At 34.6% G+C, this 10,897-nt stretch overlaps 1 protein-coding gene across 2 annotated transcripts in view; it reads right to left on the bottom strand.

Annotated features, from left to right (window-relative positions):
* Window positions 1–229: 229 nt before the first annotated feature.
* Window positions 230–10,897, bottom strand: part of HFM1 (HFM1, ATP dependent DNA helicase homolog) — a 106,023-nt gene continuing 95,355 nt past the window's right edge. The window contains exons 30-34 of one of the 2 annotated variants that reach the window (XM_012801658.2): window positions 7,923–8,036; window positions 5,885–5,975; window positions 1,507–1,618; window positions 1,268–1,419; window positions 230–399 (exon numbers count right to left, since the gene is read on the bottom strand). In XM_012801658.2, coding sequence (XP_012657112.1) covers window positions 330–399; window positions 1,268–1,419; window positions 1,507–1,618; window positions 5,885–5,975; window positions 7,923–8,036 — 539 coding nt within the window. In that variant the 3' untranslated portion in view covers window positions 230–329. The remainder of the gene's footprint in view (window positions 400–1,267; window positions 1,420–1,506; window positions 1,619–5,884; window positions 5,976–7,922; window positions 8,037–10,897) is intronic. The other variant, XM_012801657.2, reaches the window with a different exon arrangement.

Genomic DNA, 10,897 nt, shown 5'->3' with positions numbered 1-10,897 from the left:
TGCTTTTCTTCTTGTTAACATAAAAATAAAATTTTAAATTGGTTCTTGCCAAAATCCAGTTAATAGCCAAGTAATTATTTCTAAGTACAACTTAATTATCAGCTTATTGAAACAAACCCACTCCCAAAGTGTTTTTCAAGAAGTACCATATAATGGGAAGGTAAATAAGTCCATCTCTTTTACTGTAAAAAAAGTCAACAAAACTGATCAAACAGAAGAGAAAAAATATGAAAAAATTAGAACTACTTTTTTAAAATAGAAAGCATGCTTTTGACTAGGAATCTTTATATTTTGTCTTATTAACGTAGGAAGTACTTGGGGTATTTGTTTTAGAAAATACCATCAAATATTCCCAGAAGAGATTTCATTTCTCCAGCTTCATCAATAGCATGATACCTACTGAGGGCGGGGAAAGCAAAAAAAAAAAAAAAAAAAAAAATTGTTACACAATTTATTTTAAAATTGACAATGGATAAAGTAGTACTAACAAATAAACTTGAAGATTTCTGTGACATTAATGTATCAAATGGTCTTCAGTATACACAACCCTGTAGGAAATTTATGGGGAAAACATTAGACTTCATAAATTGTAAAAGATACTTCTTTAAACTGTAAAGGTGTTTCTTTATTTCTTTATATTAAAAGGTAATGTCTTTAATAAAAGTATGAGCAGGCTGGTCTGAGTATAGGGGAGATTGCAATTAATTGTTTACAAACAGTTACAGATTTCTTTATTAGTTCTCTACTCCCACTTCTTCACTTGGTAGGGGTGGGAGGGAAGGTGTAAACAGGTCTCTAATCTCTACTTTAAGAAGAAGAAACTGCTCCTGAGTTTCCCAAAGGGCACTGATTAAATTTACTCTGACTTTTTCACTGAACCTGTTGAATTGTAAAATAACTAGCTGGCTAAAATACAACTTGAACTTCTAAAAAATTAGCTTATCTCATTTGGATTTCTCAAATGACTTTTACACTTTTCATGGTTAACATGCTGTATTCAAATCAGTAAAAGTAAGTTTATCAACTCAATATAACGTTTGAAATAATAGCATTAAACATATAGGTTTCCAAAAATAGAAATATCTGGTATTATAAAATATCTTAAGCAGCTCAGTTTACCAGGGGTCTAAAATTTCAGTGTCTTTAATATATAAAATGTTTAATTTAAGCTCTGATCTTTAAAATGACCAAGGAAAAAGGAATATTGAATTTCTTTGTAAAAAGTTTTTATTGGGATAATCTTGAAATGTTCTTAAAGAGTTCTTACCTAAAATCGATTTCCTTTTTACATTCGCTGTTGCTAATAAAAAAATCTACTTCATTAAAATTTGAACAATTTGGGTTTTTCTTAGAGTGAGGAAAGTATAGCCTCTCAATCTCTGGTGACAGACTTTGTTGTTTCCTTTCTTGTAAATAGACCTGTGTTTTGAGGTAAAAAATATTAATCATGGAAAGTTTAAGAATTCAAGCAAAATTTAAAAGAAAAAAAGAAGTGCTTTTTCTTACATCATTTCCATTTCCAGCTTGCTGAGGTAGTTTTGTCATGGAGGAGGCACCGAACTTGGACATAGCAGAATTTGGTAAGTAAGTATCTGGCTTCTTATGTGATGAAACAAAACTAAAAATTAAAATTAATTACTTGTAAAATATGGCAAACAAGAGAAATCATTCTAATTTGGATCACAGTGATTTTTTTTAAGGAATATAATGAAAAATTCTCATACTTATCATTAAAAAAATTGATCATGTTTCTTATACTCATGGAAAAAATTCAGTATATTTCCTTACCCTTAGACCAAGCCACAATTTACATATTCCAAATTAGGTAAGAATACTATTTTTAAGGGACTACAGAAATAATCATTTAAAAGTTTTCTTTAAAATTGAAGTTTACCAGGCTGGGCGTGGTAGCTCAGGCCTATAATCCTAGCACTCTGGGTAGGCCTACGTTGGTGAATTGCTTGAGCTCAGGAGTTCAAGACCAGCCTGAACAAAAGCAAGACCCCTCCCTCTAAAAACAAATTAAAAAAAAAATAGCCGGGCACTGTGACAGGTCCCTGTAGTCTCAGCTACTTGGGACGCTAAGGCAAGAGAATCACTTGAGCCCAAGAGTTTGAGGTTGCTGTGAGTTCTGATACCATGGTACTCTACCAAGGGCGACAGTGAGACTCTGTCTCATAAATAAATAATAATTGAGGCTTATAAATAATTATATATTAACTATAATCCTATAAATCTTTTCTAAATTCTATTTGCTTAACTTTTTTTTTTTTTTTGAGACAGCCTCAAGCTGTTCCCCTGGGTAGAGTGCTATGGCTTCACTGCTCACAGCAACCTCCAACACCTGGGCGAGTCTCCTGCCTCCGCCTCCCAAGTAGCTGAGACCACAGGCGCCCGCCATAACACCAGCTATTTTTTTGGGTTGCAGCCATTATTGTTGTTTGGCGGGTCCAGGCTGGATTCGAACCCGCAACCTTAGGTGTATGTGGCTGGCGCCTTAGCCACTTGAGCCACAGGTGCTGAGCCATATTTGCTTAACTTTTAATTTACTTCTCTATTCTTTCTGTTCTGACTATAGATAGACATCTCTAGCTATCTTTTTTTTTTTTTTTTTTTTTGGAGACAAGAGGCTCACTATGTTGTCCTCGGAGTGCTGTGGTGTCACAGCTCATAGCAACCTCAAACTCTTGGGGTTAAGTGATTCTCTTGCCTCAGCTTCCCAAGTAGTTGGGACTACAGGTGCCTGCCACAATGCCCACCTATTTTTTTTTTGTTGTTGTTGCAGTTGTCATTGTTATTTTAGCTGGCCCAGGCAAGGTTCGAATCTACTAGTCTTGGTGTATGTGGCCGGCACCCTATCCACTGAGCTATGGGTGCCGCCCTCTAGTTATCTTCTTATGTGTAACTGAATACTAAAATTTACTCTTAACGTTCTATATTAATTCACTCAATAAAACACATTTATTATTTACTACCCTAAGCCAGACACTGTACTAGGAGCTGTATATAAAGTGGTTAAAAAAAAACAAAACCTTAAGGGGTTACCATCTAGTAGAGGAGCAGACAATGAATAAAAACAACTATATACATAATTATAGATGCTAAAATTAAATGAAGGAAATGAACCTGGTAATATCACCATAGCTTACAGAAACCTCAAACTCTTAGGTTCAGGTAATCCTCTCACTTCAGCTACTTAAGTAGCTGGGACTATAGGCGCCAGTCATGATGCCCAGCTAGTTTTTTTTATTTTTAGTAGAGATAGGGTCTTGCTCTTACTCAGGCTGGTCTCAAACTCCTGAGCTCAAGTGATCCACCCTCCTTGGCCTCCCAGAGTGCAAAGATTACGGGTGTGAACTACTATGCCAGTCAATAAACTCATTTTAAGGGTGGCTCCTATGGCTCAAAGGAGTTGGGCACCGTCTCCATATGCTGGAGGTGGCAGGTTCAAACCCAGCTCCAGCCAAAAAAACCAACAAAAACTCATTTTAAAAAGATGGTCATCAATGCATCTCTGAGGATGTGATGATTTAAGCTGACAAAAGCCAAAATGTGAAGCCATGCAAGGAGCCATGGGCAGTCAGTGGAGGTAGAGTAGAATCACATATACTAATAGGGTTGAATCTTTTTGTCTTTGACTAACAAACATATATGTAGTAAAAAAAATAAGATAAATAGTAAAAAGGACATTAAAGAAAGGCAAGTTACCCTAGATTCTCAGGTCGCGCAGGCTTTTCCCAGAGGTAATTTCTGATACCAGGTTGTCAGAGGCTTCTTTTTTTTTTTTTTTTTTGAGACAGAGCCTCAAGCTGTCCCCCTGGGTAGAGTGCCATGGCTTCACAGCTCACAGCAACCTCCAACTCCTGGGCTCAAGCGAGTCTCCTGCCTCTGCCTCCCAAGTAGCTGGGACCACAGGCGCCCGCCACAACGCCCGGCTATTTTTTGGTTGCAGCCGTCATTGTTGTTTGGCGGGTCCGGGCTGGGCATTCGAACCCGCCACCTTAGGTGTACGTGGCTGGCGGCTTAGCCGGTGGAGCTATAGGCGCCGAGCTGTCAGAGGCTTCTTATTAAAAGAAGAAGCCCTTTTAAAACACCTTTTTAAAACCACTTACCTTCTATAGGTCAATTCTAAAATCTTACACAATCACTTGCAGTTTTTTAAAGGTACAGTGTACAGAACCATTTAAGTGCACCACACCTTTTAAAAACTACTTAAAGTCCTACTTAGATTTACCTATTTTTTGCTTCTCTACACCCATGAATCTGTTCTACTTTGATGCTTATATCTGTTTATTCTATATGACCCAAAATTCAAGGATCCAGTGTGGGAGAAACTAAACAGTATGTGAATTAAGTTCCATTAGCTCTGAAATTTTATAAAATCTATGATTTTGTGATGCAGATGCTAATGCTTGGTAATATGACTAATAATAGCAAAAATTCCAAAGGACATCACAAATTTAGTATCTTTTTCCAAAGCAGAGAAATACATAATTTTTAAGTAAAAAACTGGAACCTAAATAAAAAATTTGTCAATATTTTGTTTTTGGCTTGGAAATTTTTAGCTTTGGCCATAATTTCTCTCCCTTGATTTCTAATCAAGTCTAGTATTTCCAAATCCTTTTTCTATTTCTGCAAAGATACTTCAAATTGAACATTTCAATAGTTATTTTCCATTCCAAATCTTATGTTTCTTATATCCTTAAATTACATCTCCATCTCCCCATTGCCATTTATTCTTTCCTCTTCCTCAACAGTCACATACTCTCAATTGCCAAGTGAAACTCCTTTATTTCAAAAATGTTCTAAAAATCCAACCTACTTCTCTGTTTCTATCACCCCTCTCCTAGGTTAGGCCTCGTCACACCCTGCTTTTTATATCGGCCACCAGGCCTCTGGTGGTTCCACTCTCCACAATTCACTATACATATTGCTGCTAGAATGATTATTTTCTAATCAAATTATTTTTCCTGTGCCTAAATATTTTGGATGACTCTTCAATGCTTACCAAACAGATCAAAAACTAGAGGTTCCTAGGCTATATTTGGCCTACAGAAATTATCATCATCATCATTATTATTTGAAGGGTATATTGCAGAGTGTATCATGCATTGTTGAAGTAGTTGTCAAAATTTAAAAATTACGAAATGTCACATAAGATTTCATATTCCTAACTTTTCTCAAAAAATCAGAATATTTGACAATACTAGACTCACATTTCCTGCACTGCAACAATAAACTGGAGAGGACTAGAGGTGGTTCCCTTTAGATGGGAAACCCTACCTAGATGGCCTCAACCCACCAAATCCTGAAGCCATTGGGTTTGTGACTCCTGACTGACTCACTGGATACCGATGTCTACACGTAGCATTCAAAGCCCTTACAATCAGATCTTAGCAATCTCAGCCTTATTGGTGTAATCATATATACTACACTCTACTGATCATTGAGCACGGAAGGCCTTTTCAAACCTTATCCCTTTACAGTTGCTTCTTTATACCTGAAATGACTACTTCTTTTCTATTTGTTAAACTACTCTTCGTTTTCAAGTAATGTAAAATTTAAGATTCCTGAGCTCCCAGCCCTGAGATAAAGATTCATACATCTAACAAATACAAGCATTGTAACCTAATCATCTGTATCCTTATATTAACCTGAAAAAAAGATTTAGTAATGTGGGCTCAGAGAAGTGCATATTTAATATGCACCCTTAGGTGTTGTGACAACAGCACTTTAAGAAACAAAGTTCTAAAATTAAGAGAGTTTAGGTTGGTTAACATTTATAGCCTTTCTGAAATCTAATGACTCAAACCCCTCCATCCCCAATTATGTGTCAAGGGGATATAAAATTGTACATATTACAAATTAAAGTTCTTAAACTTGCCTGTTTAACATTTCTCTTTGGAAGTTGCTCTTTGATTCTTGGAGGGGTAGCTTATTTTCCCTGGTAGTTGAACCCAAAGTGTCCTGAAATCCTATATAAAGAGATAATATTATGGAATAAAATGCCACAGTTGAATGAATAGTTTCACAAGCTCTACAAGGGCTCTCGAAAAGATAAGATCTGGTTAAAGAATAAGTGAATAATCCTTCTTAATCATCAAATTTAACTTTTTTATCTTATTTTTTAAAAAATTTTTATTTATTTTAGAGATGAGGTCTTGCTATGCTGCCCATGCTGGCCTTGAACTCCAGGGCTCAAGCAATCCTACCCCCTCAGCCTCCTGAGTAGCTTAGACTACAAGTGTGTGTCACTGTATTGAATTTAATTTACACAGAAAAACAAGAGCACAAGGCTAAAGGAGTAAAACTATATAATACATTAAGAATCGGTTATTAGTCACTATGTTAAAAGTCCCTTAAACCACCTGTGGTTTTGTAAAATATGTATATATTTGGTCTTTGACTCCTGTTTCTTTCTCCAGGCATATGGTGTCAGAATTGAACTGGGTTAGAAGAACCCAGCTGGTGGGTCCACTGCAGAAATGATTGCATTTGGTCACAGAAGTCTTCTGCCTTGATTGTGGTGTGAAAGCAGAGGAAAAAGTTTGTGTTTTTCCACTTACCACCATTATTTCTATATTTATATAAATATATATATATATATATATATTTTTTGTTTGTTTGTTTTGTTTTTTATGCAGTTTTTTGCCAGGGCTGGGTTTGAACCCACCACCTCTGGCATATGGGACTGGCCTACTCCTTTGAGCCACAGGCACTGCCCTCTATATTTATATTTTAATGCATGTAAATGATCAAGTCAAAGTTTATTCAATGTTTTCAATTGTCTGCACAGTAATCATTTAAGGTGCTCTACATATGGGAAATGGCATTTACTGAGACTGATTTTGCCAGAGACAAAGCTATGCTCTTATGTGATAAGCCTACACATTGCCTATTAAATTGCAGTGCACGATGACATTTAAGCTTGCAGTAGGGATTGGTAGCTATCTAGTGACATGGAAAACTGTGCTAATGACACTGTATGATGGAGATTTTCCTGACCTATATTGCGAAGTTGGTGAAATCCTGTTTTTGCTAGCAATATTAGCTGTTTAGGTAATTTTTAGAGCCCTCTAATAATATTTCAATTTGTAACTATTCCCTTAGAAATTTGTTTTGTTTTGTTTTGTTTTAAAGAGCATGAGATGGTATGGTAAGAGGCAACTATAATTGTAAGGAATAAGAGTGTATTGAGAAGACTGATGGACTGACTTCCTTCCATGACCTCATGGGAGAGAGTATCTCCATTTGCTGTCTTATCATAAACCTCATTTCTTAGTTTTAGTGAAATAGAATGAATTTGCCTTTAACTCAAAGAACTAAGTCCTGTTATTTTGGGGTTGAATATGATTTAAATTCAATATCCAATATAGGGGAAATAAATCCTTTCTTATTTATTTAGTTATACCTAACAAGTCAATATTTTGACTAGAAATAAGTGATTTTATTTTCTTTGCATCAGAAGAATACATTTAAACATAAAAACTTTTATCCTTCACAAATATTAGCAGACCAGGTATGATCTTAGAATGGGGGCATTCTAAACATCCTGGTTTATGTGAGAAAATTCAGTTTTCTCACATTGAATTTGTAAATTCAAATTTACAAGAGAGGACTAATAGAATAGAGAAAGCTCACTTGCTATATCATTATCATGGAATAACCTGACTTCTGTCCTGAGCGGGGAAAAAATGATCTTTGTAGAAGGATCACACTTTCCATTTTGCTAAAGATTATAATTGTAACAAACCAAGTCTAATTAAGCAAGCTTTCTTCTCTCTCTCTTTCTTACACATATACGCACATACACAGAGACAGAGAGAAAGAGAAAAGGCGAAGAAACTTAGTCGAAGGAGCTGAAATGAAAAATATTATAGGAATTTCTAATAAAATTAGTTCATACTAAAATATAATTTTACCTGATGTTTTTGTCTTTTCAGTATCAGGTGAAAAGCTAGAAACTTCTATTAAGCTTTCATCATCAAAATCATCCCAAACTTCATTTTCTAATTCAAAGTTCACATTCAAAATTTCTGAAACTGGAGAGTTGCTTTTAACTGTATCTGTCAAGTTTTGGTTTCCAGATACATTAAGATTTTCATTGAGTAACATTGTTGAAGCTTCATGAAGGGTTTTCTCATTTGAAGTTGTAGAATAGTTCCATCTAGAAAAATCTGTTATGTGTATGTATAAAAGAGTACAGGTACTTTTTTAACCACAAGCATCATAATCTACTGATATATCAAACATACCTTTCAACTACTAAACACAGCTCTTGAGAAATAATTTTCTTTTGTTTTTGGAGAAATAATTTTCGAAAGCATTGTGTTAAGCATTGTTGAATATTGTATTCAATCAGTTCTATTAAATGTATTACATATACTGATAGTTGCACTAAATTTAATTTTCAATAAATTTTTTAGACATTATTAATTTTTCCTCTTAATTCTTATATAAAAATAACTCAACTCTATGACTGTATTACAATAAACTTTTAAAATGATCTTCTTCCTCTAGGTCTTCTCCCTGAAAGTTAATTTTTGTATTATTATAAAATATATTTGTCCAAAATACATATCTATTTTTTCCTGCTAAAAAAATCCTCAGTGTTACTCACCATTTATAGTGAAATGGTGGGCTCTGGGTTTAGAGCCAGATTACCGGGGTGAAAATTTCCTCTAATTTATTAGTTATATGACCTTAGACAAAATGTTCAAATTGCCAGACTGCGCTAACTGGGGATAATAATAGTATCAACCTTAAAAGATGTTATGGGGCCTAAATATCTTTACCTGTACAGTTCTGTATAGTAGCATACTAATAACTGTTTAATAACTGCCTCTCCAAGAATGTATGCATATGTACACATACATAAGTTTATCATAAATTTTACCAATGTAAAAGATGTGTAGCACATCATTTATAAATAACAATGAAATACACAGCATGTTTAAATGTAAATTTCATATGTCTAATTAATTCTCACTAAACATTTTCGTGGAGTTTTGCTACTCTTCTATCTGTAGTCAACCTATGGTTCCAACTGATGAATGTAGTTCTCACACGAATGCTGTTTGATATTTTTTGTTGACTTTAACAAGTAAGATGAAAGTAAAACAATAAAGATATATGCTGGGACTTCATTCATTCATCATTCAAGACTTAAGCATCTTTGCTAAATTTAATAGTTTTTAGTAAGAAATGAGTATAATTGTGATGGATGTGTTAGTTTAATGTAAACATTTCACATTGTATATTGAAGCAGTACCCTGAACCCCATAAATGCATCAATGTACAAAGTTATGATTTAATAAAAAATAATTAATTAAAAATAAATTAATACTAGAAGAATATTCCATCAAGTTTTTGTTATTTACAATGTAATGGATATAGGAACAACACATTGTTAAGTTTAATAAACACTATCAACATTTATCCATCACTTTCTTAAATCTAAACAATTACCGAAACAATAAATCAAATCCTGATTGGTAGTGTTTGCTGATTCCCATAGCATAAATACTTCCATCATAACTGATTTCAAGCTACTAATGTGACATCACTTAATAAGAAGTTGGGAAGAAATGCACAGTAGTATCCCATTATACAGTATTTCCACCATATAGATAAATAAACTCAAGAACACAGATAACAGTAAAATGTGATAGAATAATTAGGAAGTGATAAGTGTTGAATATTTTTGCCTTTGTTTTTAACATAATTTATTTAAAGTTTATAAAATTAAATTTTTGATAATGGCTGAAAAATTCCTAAAAATTTAATGATCATCTCTCATAAGCCAACAGAAGCTTGCTCCAGCACACTACTAAGTTTCTTCCACTTTAAATGTCCTCTATCCTCTTCTTCACCTATCTAAATCCTACTTTATCCTTCAACTATACCTCCTACTACATCATTCTACTTTTGTATGTTGATACATACACACTCTCTCACAAATACACACACAATATGGTATGTACCAAAAAGGGAAGTAGGTGAGGAGTGCAATGGAAACACAGAGGAAAAAGGAACTAAATCTGTAATGGGCATGGGACAGACTCTTTTAGGGTGATAACACATGAAGGAACAGTAGTAGGAATTTGAGCTTGTGGTTGTGCAGCAGGGCAAGAAAGAAAGGCGAGCGATACTATAAGGGAGAATACCATGTAAAAGACACAGCAGCCTGAGAGATCAGAGGTAGGGAAAGCATAGTTCTCAGGATTTCTGGAACACAAAGTAGGAGAAGACAGGGCCCACTGGCACTGCACAGGTACTTAAGTGCCAGATCACGGTGAACCTTGTTTGCCATATTAAGGAGATTTTTGTTTTCTTGCAGGCAGAAGGTAACTATTGAAGATATCTCAGCAGAAGATTTACATGACCAGATATGCCTGTTAGATCATTTTAAATAGTTACAGATCTAAGGATAATGAGACAGGAAGCAGAGAGAAAAGAAAGTTACTGAGTATCGTAAACATGATAGAGCGGAAATAACAAATATGAGAGAACTGTAGGAGGCAAAATAATTAAGATTTGGTGGTTCAGATATTTAGGATGACTCTTTTTCTGCCTTTAGAACCTCAGAAGAGAGTTTATTCACTGAGCTAAGGGAAAAGCTCACTTAGAGAAGGAACAAAGTGATATATAAAGATGACAGAGTTCAAAGGCTGACAAGTTAAATTTTGGGGCATATGTCCAAGAAGGTGATTATATAGATGGATGGAGAGATTTAGTAGTGATTTAACACATGAACTTGGGTGATATTGTCTCAGAAAAGTTTTTAAAGTGAGAAGAATAAAGAAGCAAAAACAATAATAACAACAACAGAACAGGAAGAAGGGAGGAGATGGGAGAAGAAGGAGAAGAAGGAGGAAAAGGAGGAATTAGACTGGGA

The sequence above is a fragment of the Otolemur garnettii genome, unplaced genomic scaffold (assembly GCF_000181295.1).
Source record: "Otolemur garnettii isolate 467f Iridium unplaced genomic scaffold, OtoGar3 scaffold00010, whole genome shotgun sequence".
Taxonomy (NCBI): domain Eukaryota; kingdom Metazoa; phylum Chordata; class Mammalia; order Primates; family Galagidae; genus Otolemur; species Otolemur garnettii.
The sequence above is the reverse complement of the archived record's forward strand: the minus strand, read 5'-3'. Positions and strand labels throughout refer to the sequence as shown.